Source organism: Pleurodeles waltl, chromosome 3_1, assembly GCF_031143425.1.
Source record: "Pleurodeles waltl isolate 20211129_DDA chromosome 3_1, aPleWal1.hap1.20221129, whole genome shotgun sequence".
Lineage (NCBI taxonomy): Eukaryota > Metazoa > Chordata > Amphibia > Caudata > Salamandridae > Pleurodeles > Pleurodeles waltl.
The window spans coordinates 1762582327-1762600574 of NC_090440.1; the positions used below are offsets into that span (position 1 = coordinate 1762582327).

Below are 18248 nucleotides of genomic sequence, written 5' to 3' on the forward strand. Positions count from 1 at the left end.
ATCATCTGGTGAAGGAGAAGGGGCACAGGCGAGTGCGGAAGCAGCAGCCCACAGGACCCAGGAAGCTGCCACCAGCGAGAGCGAAGGCCCAGTGGGACGGAGGGTGAGGGGAGTGCCACGGGGGAGACTGTTTCTACCATCTCTTCTTCGGATTCCTCCTCCGGTGGACACTCCCAGGTGGTGGCAGACCACCCCAGCACCATCTTTGTCTGCCACCCCACCTTTTTAGCACCGCCTTCCCTGTAGCGCCTCACCCAGTTGCCTGTGCCCGTTCACCCAGGAGGGTGGGCTTTTTTCATTTGTCGCAGGCACCTCTGCCCCTTCCCCGGTCAGCCCTGCTGTCCTCAGTGAGGAAGCTATTGACCACCTGAGGTCCTTATCTGTGGGTCAGTCCAACACTGTCAATACCATTCAGGGACTGGCAGCTCAAGTCCAACAAAGCAATGCGTTCCTGGAGAGCATTCACGGTGCCATGGCTGGCCTACAGAGATCCTTTCAGGCTCCTGCGTCCACACTGACGGTAGCAAGCCTCCTTTTGTCTCCTGTCCTCCCCTCCACCTACCTCTTCCCAATCCTAAACCCCTCTCCCCATACCCATCCAAAGCACACATACACAGAGGCATGCATCCACCTCAACAGACAAGGGTAGTTCAGACAAACACAAGCACCACAAAACCCACAACCGGTATGCACACAAGGAACACCCACCTGCAGACACACCAATATCCATTCCCTGCACTGACTTGCCTGCCACTCCCTCCTACACAGACACCATACTAGACACACCTGCAGCCACCACACCATCATTCACAGATCCAGCCACCAGTCCTATCTTACCCATAGTCAGCATAATAGCACAGACATCCACCCCAGTCACCACATCCGTAGCCACCACAACCACCGACACCCCCACATGCAGCACATCTACCATACCTGCAGATACCACCCCATCAGTCACCCATCCACATTGGTATCTCCCAGCACCCCCCAAGACACCTAAACACCCGCACTCACCCACCCAGACACCCAGCACCCACAAGCATTCCACATACCCACTTGCACCCACCACATGTACTAAGACACATCTCAAAACCACTCCCTCTCCCTCCACTTCCAAACCCTTTTGCCATGACCACCCCAGTGTGTCTAAAAAGCATTTTTCCCTGTTCGCTATCCCTCTCTGACCCTGTGATACCCTCAAGCGCTCTGTGTCTCTCCCCAAGTCCAGCCCTTACACCTCCAGGTCTTCCCCTGCACACCCCCACTAGTGCCCATGCCCCTCCCCCGGCCAAGAAGTCTACCCCTCTGAAGCCCAGGCCCAAGATCCCCCTTCCAAATCCAAATCCACCCCCCTCCACCCCAGTCATCCCTAAGGTGCCTGCCTGCCCCCTTGATGCCCCTACCCTGTAGAGGTCATTTTGCAGTCAGGAGTCAAGTAGGGGCACAGTGAAGTTCCAATTGTGCCTTTGGCACTTTGAACTTTGGACTGGCCAATGGCCTTAACATTGTAAATAGTTATTTTAATTTTGGCATTTCACCCGTTTGATACATCTGGGCAAACCTTGTGTTGGATTCGATGGTAACATACTTGTCCTGCCTTTCTTTCGTCATGGCTGTGTGGTGTTTGTGGGCTTTGGTTTGTGTGTGTGTGTGTAACATGTGTGTGTGAGGGTTGTGCTAGCTGTTGTGCCTGGCCTGCATGTGTCTGTGTGGTTCTGCCATTTGTCTCGCAGTCATTGCTGTGTATTGTGTGTGGGCTTTGTTTGTGTTGGTTACATGCATGTATATGAATTGTGTATTGTTTGTGTTGCCATGTGTAATGGTGGTGTTGTGTGCCCTTGTGTGGCTTCTGTGTGTGCGTCCGTGTGTGTGGTGGTGGCTGTGTCATATGCGTTGTGTGTGGTGTGTCTGTAGTGTGACATTTGCTTTGTTGTACGGCAGTGTGATTGTGTTGATTGGTTGTGTGTTGTTGTTACGTGTTGTTGCAAGTATGTGTTGTCATGTGGAGGTGTGTAGTGAGATTGTTTGGCCTAGTGTTTGTGTAGTTGCGGTTCTGATGTCTTTGTGTGACTCAGTGGTGTTGTGTATGATTGTGTTAGACAGTGCCGGTGCTATGTGTGTGCGAGTTGGGGTGTGCATGGCACGTGTGTGTTGGCTGTGGTGTGTGTAGTATGTGTGTGCATGTAGGTGTGTGTTTGTATGGGTGTGTGGTTACGTGTGTGTGGCAATCGCAAGCTGTGCCAGCTGTGTATGTTGTGTGCGCGTGGGTACATATGCGTTTCCCTCCAGTGTCCAGTAGGTATGTGTACTTATGGTTGCTGTCTTCATCACCGTTGCTGGTTCCAGAGTCATCGTGTGAGCAGGAGCAGTGGGAGGACTTCCAGTTCAGGTTCCATGGTGCCTCCAGGCAGGTATGTGTTCCTGAAGGTGAGTGTTTCCTTTTATACAGTTGGTTTCCACCAGGGGTTTGGTGGCAGTGCGACCGCACCAGAAAACATGGCGGTGTGCAGCACTGTAATGTGTCCGGCGGAAACCTGAAGATGCCCACCGCCATCTACAGCAGCCTGACCACACTGGCGGTAGTTTGGCTGTGTTCTGTTGGGACCACCACCATGGTCATAATTTGGCGGTCTTCACCTCCGGCCAGTCAGCAGTATGACCACCGCCCCCAACATAGCAATCCTGAGATCACCAAACTCGAAATGACCCACTAAGTGCCTGATATTTGCCTCGCTACTATATATCACATTAAGTCTAAGAATAGATGAGAAAGTATTATGCTATCATGTTTGTAGAATTCTGTCATAATGCCATCTGGTTGAGTTTTTTTTTTACAATTCAGCACATTTCTTAATAAATGTAATACTTTAGTTATAGTGATATCGAAATCCAAGATGGAGTTATTAAGAGTTGGACGTAAAATATCCTGGAAATAATAACCAATTAATAATCAACAATTCAACATATTTCACAATGTTGCCTTGCAATGAGTTCCCAGATTCTGTCCATGAGGACCAGGGACCCTTGGAGTGTGCCTCACTGCTTGCCATATCTGCTTGTGATGTTGTTCTATGTTTCCACTCTCTTGGCCTGAGGTGCCAAATTTAACCTCAGCGTGTTCAAATATATTATATATAAGATGTGCCTGAATATGATTAACAGTTTTTTCCAATCCTCTACCTAAATGTAAAAAGCAAATTATTACATTTGAGGCGTGTTAGAGGACGGTTCTGACCATCAGGACTGCCCTGATTTTTCGATTTTTGACCACCTGGTTTTTGACTGTTTACTGTGAGGAAGCCTCCTATGAGGTGACTCCCGCACAATAAACACATGGTAAAAGGGACTGCACATGTTTACCGCTGGTGTCGCTGTGCTAAGGAAAGGCTGCTGTGGTGCAGCAAGGCAGGAGGCCCCAGGCAGGTTACATGTGATCATGGGTGCGCATGGATGTGCACCCATGTGAGGGCTGTGGGAGGAGGATTCCTAGTGTGTGCAGCCCTAGAACTGCGCTTAGGTAGTCCTGGTGCAGGAGGAACTATGCAGAGTGGGTGGTGACCTGGAGTAGGTCTCATGAGAGGGGTGTATACATGTGAGTTAGAGTCAGTGTGCTTACTGTCTTTTCACTGCCAATGTCAGGGTGCTTAAGATATTTGCATTGGGGGATACTCCATTGAATGTCAATGGGAAAGGAGGGCCTAGGGTGCAACTCCAGTTCTCTGGGGTCCACCGAGACCAGAGTCACACCAAAGTATACTGTAACCAGTAAGAAAAGAATGATGCAGTAGGTTACAAGCGCATAGTTGTACAACTTATGGGTCATCCAGGGATGTCATCTTTCTCTGTCTCAGCTCAGGATTAGGGCCAATTACTGCTCTGTCCAGTTGCTGGAGCAGGGCCTAGCATCAATCAGCCAGCTGTCATTCCGTGCCAGGAGCAGTCTGGAGAAGCCCTGCGAGGAATGTCAGGTAGGAGGGGCTGAGACTTTCAGAGCACATGTGGCAACTAACTCCTGGAGGATGCCATCTTGAGCTATCCCAGAAGACTGTGCAAGAAGGAGGGGATAGGAGCAAGGAAGTGATGTGGCACATCTGGATAGGCCAGAGGTGCAGACCTGCTGGACACTTCCGCCCCCACTTAAGAGGTCCTGCACAGGGGAGAGCTCTCTCTCTTGGCTGTGCTTCACTGCTGGACACTGGGACTGCAGACGGGCGTCATGGACAACTGGAAGGAAGAACCTCCTGACTGCCCTTGGGGCAGGGACTCTGCCCCTGAAGGATCCCAGGCCAGCGAGGCGAATGCCAGGGCCAGGCAAGCTGGCCCCCTTACCTCCCCAGAGGACTAGTCGGGGGAAGGACTGGGCTAGCGCAAGGAGAGCGCGCAGCCCAGAAGGAAAAGAGGGAACCCAGAGGAAAGATTGGCGCAGGAGTCAGTGGAACTGGCTCCCTGATGATCTGGGACCCTTCCAGGCCAGGAGTCCTAAGGCGAGTGCTCCTGGTGGCAAGGGCTTGTCACCAGGAGCGGAACGACGCAAAAATAAAGAAAATCGGCCCTTGGGGGAGCGAGATATCACAGGACAAAGAATGGTGACCTGTGACCTTTGTGAAAGCAGCTACGAAGCGCGTGGAGCTCCGCAGCTGCTTGAGACTGTGCCGCCAGGGCCTGGGGGCTGCCCAGGAGGAAGAGGAGAAAGGGGGGTGCCGTCGCACTCCCCCTCGCAGAAGAGAAAGGGACCCCGGGCCCCATCCCGGGGCCCCGTGAAGCCTGGTCCTGTGTGGATGTTGAAAGGGGGGGTGCCGTTGCACACCCCCTGCCACTGTGGAAAGGGGACCCCGGACACCATCACGGACGCCGTTGCACACCCCCCAGCAGAAGAAATGTCAGGGAGCGCCGTCGCGCTCCCCGTGATGTTGGTCAAATGGGGCCCCGGACCTCATCCCGGGGCCCCGAGAAGAGGCAGGAGTGGGGGTGCGCCGTCGCGCACCCCCAGACGAAGAGAAGTCGGGGAGCGCCGTCGCGCTCCCCGTGAATGTGGCCATCGGGGCCCCGGACCCCATCCCGGACCCCCGAATAGAAGAGGGCCTGGGGGAGCGCCGTCGCGCTCCCCACTGAGGAGGAGAGGGGCCCCGGACCCCATCCCGGGGCCCCGAGAAGAGGAGGACTCCGGGGAGCGCCGTCGTGCTCCCTGTTACAAGGAGGAGGGGCCCCGGACCCCATCCCGGGACCCCGAAGACGCACGGAGGAAGGGGGAGTGCCGCTGCACTCCCCCATGCGGCCCGAGTGGCCGCCAGCATCCCCGAGTCTGCCCGCTGGAGCGGGCAGACTCCAAGTCAGCTGGCTGGTTCCCGCGGCAGCACCCGGAGGTGCTGGCCGTGCGGGGAGCCGGCGGGGGCGGCCAGGGGTGGGCTCCCTGAGCCGCCCTCCAAGGAGGGATCCGCTTTTTGGTGTGGGGGGTGTCCGGGTGGGACCGGCACCCCCAAAAACAAAGAAAACAAAAACAAAGGCACAAAAGAAAAGGCACCACAGCTCTCCCATCGCAGCGGGAGAGCCGCTAATCATTTATGCAGCCGCCCCAGCATGCTTTGCGGGGCAGGGGCTGCTTATTGAGCCCCTAAAACGCCTGTGGTGGTCCCAGGGAGATGGGGGCCACCACCAACTGAGAACTAGGAGACAGGGGGAGCTGCAGGAGCAGCACAGCCTCCCAGCAACATCTGTTGGTGTCCCACCCTAGGTAGGGTGGGACACCTGAGAGATAACCCCTCAAGGGTTGGATGGATTTTTCAAGCACAAGCTTCAGTGAACTTTTGTTCCTGGTTGTGCAAGGGTGCCTGCCATAGGTGTAGGTTGGTATGGCCCCATGTATTCCACTGTTATTTCATGGTTAAGTAGAAATAGTCCCAAAGTAATCTAAAAGTAATCCAAATGTAATCTTGATGGTTATAATGCTAGAATTTAGTCTCTTGTGTTCCCTGAGTATGCTAATTTGAATAATGATACTGACAGTCATTTCTTGGCAAGATGAAAGTATTTAATCCCAACTGTAGGGGTCATCATTGCACTGTAGTGTTGAATACTGTCAAAATGAATACTGTCAAAATGTTCAAATGTTGCAAGGGGGGCACTGGGATTGTTTTGCCATGTGGATTGTTGGATTATATTCTCCCTTAAAGAGATTTGAGAGATTACATACTGTTTGTCCAGAGTGATTCTATCACTTTGTATATATTTGTAGATTGTTGCATAGTATTGAGTAGTGTGTGTGAATAATAAATGTACTTTTACTTTATCAAAAGAAAAAGCACAGACTGGACAGTCATTTATTAAGAGTCATGCTTGCGTGCTTGTGAATGGGGATTACTAGCCCACACCACCTCCCTTGAGTAAGCCTTGGACTGCTCTGCAACGCTACCCTATGAGAGTCAGGAGCTACAATGGGGTGTTTGGTTCCCAGTGGCGGTCGTGTGCGGACTCGTTACTTGTGCAGGCCACACAAGAAATGACCCACCTTCCAACAAGGCGCTAACAAAGGATGAAAGTTAGCTGTAGTTGAATACTCGATCTTTCATGCACATAATATAAAAGCTAGGTTATCGTTCTCCTTTTTTCACCAAACACCATACATAGGGCATAACTATATCCCCAAAAACTGCAGATCTACCATTTACTTGATGTCTATTTGGTTTCTAATATCAGGTTTGAAATACCCTCTTGGTTAGAAATTCTCCATCAATTTTCAGCAATTCAGAGAAGCAGTAATTGTGTTGCTACACCTAAAATAAACAGTATTACCACAAACTTTGAATGGGAAATAGCTTGCTGAATGTGTTTCCAAAATGAATATTCTAATTTGTTTACTGCACGTGACTTAAATACTACTTGACATCTTGAGACTGGTAAATGTTTTCTGCCAATGGTCCATCTCCATAGCATATGCATTGGAGGGTTGTTTTTAGATATCATGATTTCTAGTGGGGCTAGATCACTCAAATAAATGGACCTGATAGATATCCCTAGAATTTAGTATGAAACAATGCTTAGAGAGAGGAAATCAACTCTAGATTATTACACCTGTCTAGTAGAGTATAAAATTGTTTGAATACATAAAAGCTGGTCTTTTTGAAGTTCTAGGCGATCAAGCACATACATAAACACTTGGATAACAGCTCCCTATATATTCATGTGCTGTTTTAGATATCCATTGGTTTATGAATACAAAGATTCTAGTAATTTATTATTGCAATTAAAAAGTTGACCAGCACAATGTCACTTTCAATCCAGGAAAGGTTCTTGGATCTTTGCTATTCAAACCATATATTGGGCATTCCATGTGCACATGTGAATATTCACCACCTTGCGTTGTATAATGTCAGTGGAGGAATTCCAGCAAATGATTCCTCTTGACTTTCATTATTCAACATTATCAATGCTACTTGGCATGTAAACCACCACAAATGGACAAATCAAATTGCTGATTATCATGATCCATAAATTAATATCTAACTTAAAATGAGGTTTGTGTACTCTAAGACAATTCAAGTTCCAGAAAAGATTTTTAAAGAAATCAAACATATTTAAGAAAATAAATATTAATAATAACTGGAGTGTGAATCTAGTTCTCATGGTCCTTGCTCTCACCTCTTAACATCTCATTAAGAATTGCCAAAGATAGCAGCAAGAAAAGAAAACGCTTCTAAGACGGTGTTCCCAGATATGGTTTATCTCAAAAGTGAAGAAATCTAAGATTCTCCTTGAGGACACATGACACATCCCTGCATATCCTCTTATCTATCATGGTAGCATACGTACCGAGCCACATCCAAAGAAATATGTTTATGTCATCTTTTTCTTCTGCTAATTTTAGAGGTCAAAGAAGTACACCAGCAACTACAACTGATAAAGACACAACCCAGTTTACCACACCTACAAGAAATGTACTCAACCTTACAAAATATAATCTCAATAGACTACATTCCCCTCAACCCCACAGATGCACTAAACCACCCCAGATTCTCCAAAACCATGCTGTGAAAATGAGTTGAAGACTCACACAGACCTAAAATGGCAACCTAGATCTGAAAGTCTTTCATGGGTTACCTATCAATGACAAATAATAAAAAACATTTTCCACCATTATGCACCAACTTAAAATCTCTTTAGTAAGAACATGGCCAACCACCTTTTTCAGGAAGAACTTTTTGGATGAACTCTGTCCTCCACAGTTCTAGGAACCAAATAAGAAATACTTATCCAGTTCTGTGAACTGTGCTTGCTGGCTTTACAAAAATGCTCCACTACTGTAATTCCTATCAGTCATGATTTGGCAACAAGTACTGTCCTTCAGTGTTTATGTCTAGCTATTTAACAGAAATACACAGTGTAAATAAATCTATATGACTCTTTTAAGGTTTGAGTGCCATTTTTACAGACCTTCAATTAATACATCTTGTCCTATAAAACCTTTTTAATTTTGCAGAATAAACATCAAGCAGTCTCACCTCTATGCCCCTCTAGTGCATCTGGCTTGATGGTAGCTAAAGTCTGTTCCACTGGGAAAAAAAATGAGAGCTCCTTCTCTGCTTCCTCTTTGCTAGAGCTTCCATGCAGTTGATTGACCGGGGAGTCTTTTGGTGGAAACTTTGCTCTGAAGCTTTGGAAATAAAAGTGATGAAATTTACTAAGAGGCAAAATAAATGTGAGTTATTTTGCTGTACTTCAGAGGTAATTTGCCTTTTCTGTTCCTAAAACGTGATTAACTCATGCAGCAAAGATCTGAATAAATGTGCTACCTCGATAAAAAAATAAGTTAATTATTTTCAATTATGCTTTCTCTGAGAGATACAGTATCTTCCTGAAGATTACTCATCTGTTCAGATATCCCCAGGCACCATAACAGATGAACAAGTTACTCACCTTTGGTGACATATTATCTGGTACAGACTATCTAGTCGCAGATTCCTTACCTTAGAATTATCCCAAGACTTCACACTGGATCCGGCAATCTTATTGTGGGCAGTAAACCTGCATGCCGGTAGGCGGCCGCATTCTGCTCCGTGTGGTGTCGCCAGCATCATCCGCGCCATAAGTGACATAGGCGGTGCCTACAAATGCGCCACACTAGCACATTGAAGTCAGTTTCTATTTGTGACTTTCCACATTAGAAGCGCAGAGCCACGAAACGTACTGGTGTTTGAAAACTAGGGCCCTGAAAGGGTAAAACCACTAACTATAAATCCAGTCGCAAAGTGAGGAATATGCAGCTAGAGCCACTACCAGATAAGGCATTACCAAAGGTAAGTAACTTTTTCATCTGACTGGGACTTCTAGCCACAGATTCCTTACCTTTGAATAGAAACCCAAGCAATACCTCCCCGGCGGAGGGTCTGCGAAACATTTCCACACTAGAAAATCCTGCAGGGACTGAATGGGTAAAGTGCCCATCCCTACTGACCTGACTGCCCAGGCTATAGTGCTTGGTGAACTTGTAGAGAGATGCCCACGCTGGTACCTGGGAGATGTCCAGGACTGGAACTCCACATGCTAATCCAGTGGTCGCAATGTTGGCTCTGGTGGATTGAGCACGCAAACCCTCAGGGGGTTGCTTCTTGGCCAATGCATAGCAGATTTTGATACAGAGCATGGTGTGCTGAGAGATAGTCTGTTTCTGTACTGCCAACCCTTTCTGGGCTGGCCATACCCCAAAAAGAGTTGTTCACCCACCCAGAACGCTTTTTTTGCGGTCAAGACAGAGGAGTTGCTTTTCTTCTTTAGGGGGATGACGCGGAGCGTAAAAGGTAGGCATGATGATGGACTGGCCTACATGAAATGGGAGTGACCACTTTCAGTTGGAAGGAAGCTGTAGTGCGAACAACCAGCTTGTCTGGGAAGATGTTGAGTTACAGATGCTTCAATGGCAAAACCTAGGGCTTACTGACCCTCCGGGCAGATGTTATTGCCACTAGAAATGCCATCTTAATTTTCAGGAGCCTGATAGGACAGTTGTGTAGCACCTCAAAAAGAGCACACAACAGAAAAGTTAGAACTAGGTCCCACTGAGCCATGATGAAGCGTGAAGGTTGGAACAAGTACTGGAGAACTTTCAGAAACCTATGTACTACAGGGCACTTAAAAAGGTATGGCTGGACCTGGCAACCACAAAAATGCCAAGATGGCAGATAGTTAGCCTTTTAAGGTGCCCAAAGCAGAGTCCTGCTGGGCAAGCGAAAGAATGAACAGAAGGACCAGAGAGTGGAGGTCAACCTGTTTTTCTGCACACCATCCAACAAACTTGCCCCAGCGGCAGACGTATACAGTCTTGGTGGAAGGACATCTGGCTGCCAAGATGACCTTACAGACTTCGGGCAGAAGAGCTGTCAACTGTTGCCTCTCAATCTCCATGCATGAAGGCGGAGGGTTGACCGGTTTCGGTGGAGATAATTTCTCTTCTGATGCAACAGAAGATCCTCCTGAAGGGGATACCTGATTGGAGGTCCGATGGCCATGCTCAACAACTAAGGATACCGGACTCTCCAACCTGATTGGGAGCCACAAGCATGACTTGGGCCCGGCAGTTCCTGATCTTGTTGAGAACTCTGGGCAGGAGTGCTATGGGTGGAAATAGGTACAGGAGCCCTGAACTCCACTAAAGCGAGAACCGTCTCCGAGCTAGACCTGCTTTGGAAACTCCAAGGCACAGAACTGCTGACAAAGTGTGTTCTCTGTGGTGGTGAACAGATCTAACCAAAATTCTCCCCACTGCTGAAAGAGACCTTGCACCACCTCCGGACAGAGACACCATTCATGATCCACTAGGCATCTTCACCTGCATTTGTCTGCTCTGAATTTCTGAATTTCAGAGATCCCACCAGGTGCTGAACCACTAGGGAAATGCCCTTATGTTCTAACCATTTCCAGAGCTACAGGGCCGCTTGACAAAGGGTCCACGACTCCACCCCACCCGATTGTTACAGTATCACATGGTGGTGTTGTCCGTGAAAACCCGCACTAGCCTTCCCTTGATGGAGGGTAGAAAGGCTTTCAATGTCAGTCAGATACCTCAGAGGTCCAACAGGTTGATGAGGAGTTCAGACTGTGCTGGAGACCAGAGTCCTCACATTTCCACCTCTCCCGCATGGCTGCCCCATCTCAGGACTGACGCATCTGTCACTACTGTCAGATCTAATTGAGTAAGGGAGAAGGGTCTGACGTTGACCCAATTGCGGCTCGTTACCCACCACTGCAGATTTTCTGTAGTGTCCTCCTAGGTCTGGTTCATGTCAGAGAGTTTCCCCTGATGCTGCAACCACTGGAACTTCAGGTACCACAGCAGGCATGTGTCACAAGCAGGATGCAGAAGGACATAAGGGCCTAGCAGCCTCAGAGTCAGTCTCACTGAAATCCAGGATACAGGCTAAAACATCAGCATAATAACCTGAATATCCTAGACTCGTTGTTCAGGAGGAAAAGCCTGAAAATGCACTGTGTACAGAACAGATCTGATGAAAGGGAGCAACTGAGAAAGGGTCAGGTGTGACTGCAGCACATTCACAATGAACCCCAGTGACCACAGGAGGTCCACTGTAGTCTGGAGGTGGTAGATGATTGCCCTGAACAAGCAAGGCTTCAACAGCCAGTTGTTGAGATAGGGGAAGACTGTCACCCCTGATCTCCACAGATGAGCTGCAACCACCACCATCACCTTGGTGAACACCCGAGGGGCACTTGTAAGGTTAAAAGGAAGCACAATGAACTGATAGTGCTTGTGGCCTAACGTGATCCACAGGTAATGCCTGTGGGCAGGCACAATGGGGATGTGGAAGTATGAGTCCTGCAAGTCCAATGCTACCATCCAGTCTCTTGAGTACAGGGCAGACAGAACTTGAGTGAGAGTAAGCATTTTAAATTTCTCTTTTTTCAGTATGAAATTGAGAGAATGCAGGTTGAGGATAGGATGAATGCCGCGGTCATTCATGAGCACCAGAAAGTAGCGGGAATGGCAACCGTGACCTGCTTTTGATGCCAGCACCCTCTCTAGGGCTCCCTGAGCCAGGAGAGCTGCCACTTCCACGTGGCGAAAGAAGATATGGTCCTCCATCAGCCTGTCACAAGTGGATGGCATGAGTAGAGGGGAGGTCACAAAATGGAGGGTGTAGCCCCTTTGGACATTTGGAGAACCCAGCGGTCACATGTTATCAACCTCTAGTGGTGCAGGGGATGGCGTATGCTGCCTCACACTGGGTGCCCATGATGGTCGGAGGGCAAACTAAAGAGGCTTGGAGGCTGCGGCTGATGGGAGAAGTGCGGGAGGGGGGTAGATTGGCCCGCCCTCTGGCTTCCTGACCCACAGGGTCTGTGGGTATTGAGCTGTCCTCAACCACTAACCGGCTGGAAAGCTTGTGTGCCATGGGGGCTGAGTGGGTAGAGACACAGCTTAGCCAAACAATGCCACTTACTGGCGCACAGGGCTACTGCTCACGAAAACATTTCCAGATCCAGTCTGATGCCTGGGGATAATTCTAAGGTAAGGACACTGCAGCTAGAAGTCTCTAGCAGATCTGTAAAATGTTTGCTCTGCCAAAGATGATGAACGAACCCTTCCAGAAACCAAGAAATACATGATTAGTAACTGGAAAAGCCATGGGTAGCCAATGCTAGTGCAATCTATGCCTATACTATCAATAACGTCCTAATTTTTGTCACCTGTCTTTAATGAACTCATCCAAAAAGAAACTAAAGAACATAAGAAGTAAGACACTCCCCATCCTTTGCCCTAGACAGAAAAATGCAGAAAACTAGACAGAAGGTAAATACAATGTTATTCTAATACACACTTGTTCATCAATAGAGAGTATGAGGTGACAAAAGATACCTTACGGAAAAAAAGATAACCTAAAAATAATATAATCTTTGTCTATGAGACAGAAAAGGAAGGTCTGTCAAAGCAAATAGTTTGTACATTTTCTACAAACCTAGCTGAGCAAAAGGCAACAAGACAGAGGACCTGATTTAGATCTTGGTGGAGGGGTTACTCTGTTGCAACAGTGACAGATATCCCATCTGCAGAAATCTAAATACCATAGAAAAAAATGGTATTTGGATTTCTGTGGAGGAGATATCTGTCACCGTTGTGACAGCCCTCTGCCGAGATCTAAATCAGGCGCAGGGTTCCTTAAACATCAACAACCTCAGTGATCCTGAGTCCAGGGGTACAAAACTGTGAAGCAATCAGGAAAGTCAATATTTCATTGAATACCCACTGAGCATTCCCAAAAGGCTTATTTCAGCTGCTAAGATGCTAGCTGTTGTTGTACTGCTGGACATAGGTGCTCTATAGTGCCCAACCTTCTGAATTTAAGGGGTCCAGAATGGGAACTGCAGAGATGGGACTATGCTAAAAGTTTCCAAGATACCAGTCGGATGTATTCTGGTGATAGTTTTTGATATTGTACAGCACAAGAGGTATAGATTGTTGTTGGTTCTTTGTACACTAAAAGCATGACCTCTCAGTTTTGTGTAGGATGATTTAGAGGGTCGCTGGACCTTGCTTTATGGTAAAGATATGCCCCCGAGTGGTGCTAACTGTGCTTTCCTGGTCAGTCCTACCCAATGCACTGGCACAAAGTGTCTCAAATCACTGGCTTATCTTCCCCCAGTTCTGTGCCAACAATGGTCAGCACAATACTACTAAAAACGCTAAAACACTCATGATTTCCAGGGAAGCAGTGAGCCTAGTAAGTTGCATCATCTGGTAGTATCTGGTAAGGTGCTAAGATGGTGACAGCAGCCAACTTTTTACTGAGACCTTGAGTGGATATGTGGCATTTATTCAGTACAGTTTTAAGATTTGCTACTCACTTTTTTCTTTAACTGCTTTTCTACCACCAATCTTAAGACCCTAGGTTTTATGTTTATGATGGCTGTCTATTGATAGTTCTGCACTGTAGGGTCTTAGAGGGTCGCTGGACCTTGCTTTATGGTAAAGATATGCCCCGAGTGGTGCTAACTGTGTATCCTGTTGAGAATATCAGGGGATTTCTCTTTAGAGAATTATTGGACGGGCAGTTTGCTTCACCCACTCAGTCCTTTTTACAGAAAATGAATCAGAACAAATTTTCTTATGTTCAACTGCAGAGAGCAGGAGAGATGGGTGGGTCATTTGTTTCCGTTTAGGACTTCAATGAAGATTTCCACAGTGCAGAACAAGGACTACAAGAAAGTAACCTTTTGTTCTGTATTGTAGCATTTTAATTGATAGTCATAAACTTCTTACTACAAGGGCATGCTTTAATAATAAATCAGCAGCTGTTGGACAGTAGGAACATAACATTTATTAAATACACACACAGGTACATAAAACCCAGTGGCTGTCACCACCACTAGGTAGTTACGGTTGGGACCATGTTTCCATAGGAATTTTATTTTCCGGTTTGCCTACAAATTCTGCGCCATTTGACGAATCTTCACAAAACTTTCCCAAAAAATGTTTTCCACCTTAGCTCCTTCATGGGATGACCCATCAAGTGGGAGCGGAGAGAAAGGAGAAAGGAAGGAGTCCCAAAAAATGTTTTGCCCATTCATTTTTCCACAAGAAAATTAGACACATCTACAGCCAAAACAGCTCAATGAAATTACACCAAAATTAGTAGAAAGTTAGATCTTGGTCCAGAAAGTGTATTTTTGTGATTTGGTGTAATTCTGTTAAGTAGCTTCACAGAACTTAAGGTAAGAAATATAGATATTTCACACTGCAGAGGTACCTGGAGCAGAACAGATGAAGACTGACTGGGCAACAACACATCAACAAAGATGTAGCATCAACCATTTTACGACCCAGGCACTCAGTCCCCTATCTTGAGACAAATGTTAAAAACATATAGGGGGTAGGATAAAGATAGCCTGCCCCCGTAGCCCTGCCTTGTAGGGGTTCTTAGATGGAACCCTGACACCCAACCCACCCCCGCTCACAGTGAGCCACAAAAAAATGTTCCAACATTTTGCAGCAAATTCATAGAGATCAGCGTCAAACATAAAAACGCACATGTTTTAAACCACTCCACCCACAGTGGATCAGGGCCCCCCTCCCTGATCCTCTTCAGGGCCCAGGAACCCCATCCTCTAGACCCCAATCATTTAATATGGGGAGATGGCCATGCATCCAACCCTCCCCAGCATCCTTGAGGCTCCAGGGACCCCATCCCCCAGTTCGAATCTTTTAAGAAGGGGAGGGTGGTGTGGGGGGGCTTTCCTCCTCGAGCTTCCTTGAGGCATGGGGACCCCACCCCCAGGGGCATTTATTTTAATAGTGAGGTGACCACCTCCCCAAGCATCAAAGAGGCCCCAGGGGCCCCAAGGGCCCCAAATACAGGGCAGATATTTTTAAAACAGACCTTGCCATGCACTGCTAGTTACATCACTCATTACATGTTCTATAACACCACTGATAACATACTGCAATATGTGAAATGACATCATTAATGACAACACTGTGCATAGCAGAGCACGATTTATAGCTATTTTGTCTATCAAGATATAACTATAAGTGCTGAATTACAGTGGTTTTGTTTGTTAAAAGTAGTATGTTTTAACTGACATTTACACCTAACTATAACATCCCTTTAACCATTTTTCTTTCAGTGAATTTCTAAGTTTCAAAAAAATGTAAAGTAAGATATTATTACCATACCAACTTATAACTTCACTTTAACTTTCGTTTTTTCAGTACATAAATATACATATACACACACACACAAAGTTTAAAGCTTACATTATACTTTACTTACTATACGTCATGCACCTCCATACAAAGTCTTCTCACATCAGTCACCACACTACTATATCTGTAACTTGCTCTTTCTCCTGACACTAGTTATAACCTTGCATATTATAACACTTTTAGCATGGGAAGTCATAGCAGTCGTAATAGCAGTTCCTCTCAAATAACATAATTTCTGAGAACAAGGGCATCGAAGAGTGGCAAGTTATATTTAATTCAGTGTGGCGTGTGATGCAAGAAGGCAGTGTATGGAGGTGCTTGATTGATAGTAAATTGAAGGTGGTGCATAAATTATTACTGTAAGTTATAACTGGAGATCCATAAATAAAAAATGTACGGTATATGTTATATGTCTACCTTCCGAATTTCTAAAGTTTGTATATGTTAAGTTGGTTTGTATAGAAAGAATAAATACATTTTCTATAACTATAACTTAGCTTTAACCTTCGGTGTTTTCATTAAATTTAAATGGTTCTTATTTTTTTTTACTAGAAATGTGTTTTTAAATCGTAATGTTGAGTGTCATTTAATTTAGTATTTTTGAGTGCAGTATTGTGGAGTATAGTGTAGGGCAGTGTCGATTAAGTCTAGTGTTGTAAAGTGGAATAGAGTGGAGTGGAGTGGCATTTCTTATAGTGCAGTAAGGTACAGTGGAGTGGCATCTAATGGGATAGCATACAGTGGAGTGAGTTACAGTGGATTGGCGTACACTGGAGTGGCGTAGAGTACCATACAGTGGAGCTGGATACAGTGTTACAGCATAGAGTGGAGTGGCATACAGTAGAGTGGCATATAATGGAATAGCATAGAGCTGAGAGGCGCATAATGGAGAGTCCTACACTGGATTGGCGCACAGTTGAGTGGAATAGCATGCAGTGCAGGTAGTTACAGTCAACTACCATACAGTGGAGTGCCATACAGTGTAATAGTGTACAGTGGAGTGACACTGAGTGGAGTAGCGTTTAGTGGAGTGCCATACAGTGTAGTGGCATACACTGGAGTGGTGTACAGTGGGATATGCTTAAATAGCATAGAGTGGAGTGGGTAAAGTGGAGTTGCATACAGTGGAACAGTGTAGAATAGATTGGCATAGAATGGTGTAGTGTACAGCGGAGTGGCGTAAAGTGGAATGGTGTACAGTCGAGAACTGAAGAGTGAAGCAGTGCACAGTGGAATAGCATAGAGGGGAGTGGCATACAGTGGAATAGCGTAGAATGGAATAGCGTAGAATGGAATGGTGTAGACTGGAATGGCATAGAGTAGAGTAGGATACAGGGGAGTGGCATACAGTAGACTTTAACTGGCTCTTTCTCCATGCACTGGTTATACCTGTGCATATTATAAGACTTATAGCATGTGAAGTTATAGCACTCATAATACCACATTACATCTCAAGTAACATAATCTCTGAGAACACAATTGGTAGAGTGGCAAGTCATAGTTAATTAGTGTGGCGAGTGATGCAAGAAGAAATATGGTACTTATGCTGTAAGCATCTATTTGAGGCTTGTAGTGCTGTAGATTCATATGCTCTGCATATGCCTGCCATCTAGTGTTGGTTCAGGATGTGTGCAGGTTGTTTTTCTTCCAAGAAGTCTTTCAAGTCACAAAGCAGAGTGACTCCTCCTTCTCGGTGATATTGTGTATGGGCATCAACTTCATTGTTAAATTGTTTTCCTGCAGACTGATGAGAATGGAGTGTAGAGTATGCATAAAAAATTAGATGTTCATGTGAAAAGAGTGAGAAACTGGAACGGCCACAGGTGTCGGAAGAGGAGGGTGGGCACATGTGAATCTACAGCACTAGATGCCATGAACAGATGCTTGCAGGGTAAGTAACAAATTCTGTTCAAGGCATGGGTAGCTGTAGATACACATGCTCTGCTTAGACCGTAAAGCAGTCCCCCTCAGAAGCGGTGGCTAACCTGTGGGTGATGCAGTTGTTTGAAAAAGTGTACGTAACACTGCCTGACCTATGTTGGCGTGCTGAAACATCCACACAGTAACATTTGGTGAAGGTATGTGGTGTGGACCATGTAGTTGCCTTAAATGTCAGCTATTGGAATGGCCCATAGCAAATCCATGGATGCTCCCTTTTTCCTGATAGAGTGTGCTATTGGAGGAGTATGTAAAGTTCTTTTGGCTTTAGCATAACATGTGTGAATGCATTTTACTATCCATCTGGCAATGCCTGCTTTAGATATAGGGGGTCATTCTGACCCAGGGTCGCGGATGACGGAAGCAACAGGCTGGCGGTGCTTCATTGCCCATTCTGACCGCGGCGGTAAAGCCGCGGTCAGAAAACCGGGGCCTGCGGTTTCCCGCCGTTTTTGCCCCGGCTGGGCGAATCCGCCATGGCAGCGCTGCAAGCAGCGCTGCCATGGGGATTCTGACCCCCTTACCTTTACGGTTGTCACTGCCAGGAAGAGGCTGGCGGTAACGGGTGTCTTGGGGCCCCTGGGGGCCCCTGCACCGCCCA

General features: G+C 46.8%; 1 protein-coding gene across 7 annotated transcripts in view; it reads right to left on the minus strand.

Moving 5' to 3' along the window:
* The window catches only part of NME9 (NME/NM23 family member 9), a 466976-nt gene that overhangs the window by 227324 nt on the left and 221404 nt on the right, over positions 1-18248 (minus strand). For all 7 annotated transcript variants that reach the window (XM_069225744.1, XM_069225746.1, XM_069225745.1 and 4 more), the window contains one exon: positions 8496-8647. In XM_069225744.1, the coding sequence (XP_069081845.1) occupies positions 8496-8647 (152 nt within the window). The remainder of the gene's footprint in view (positions 1-8495; positions 8648-18248) is intronic.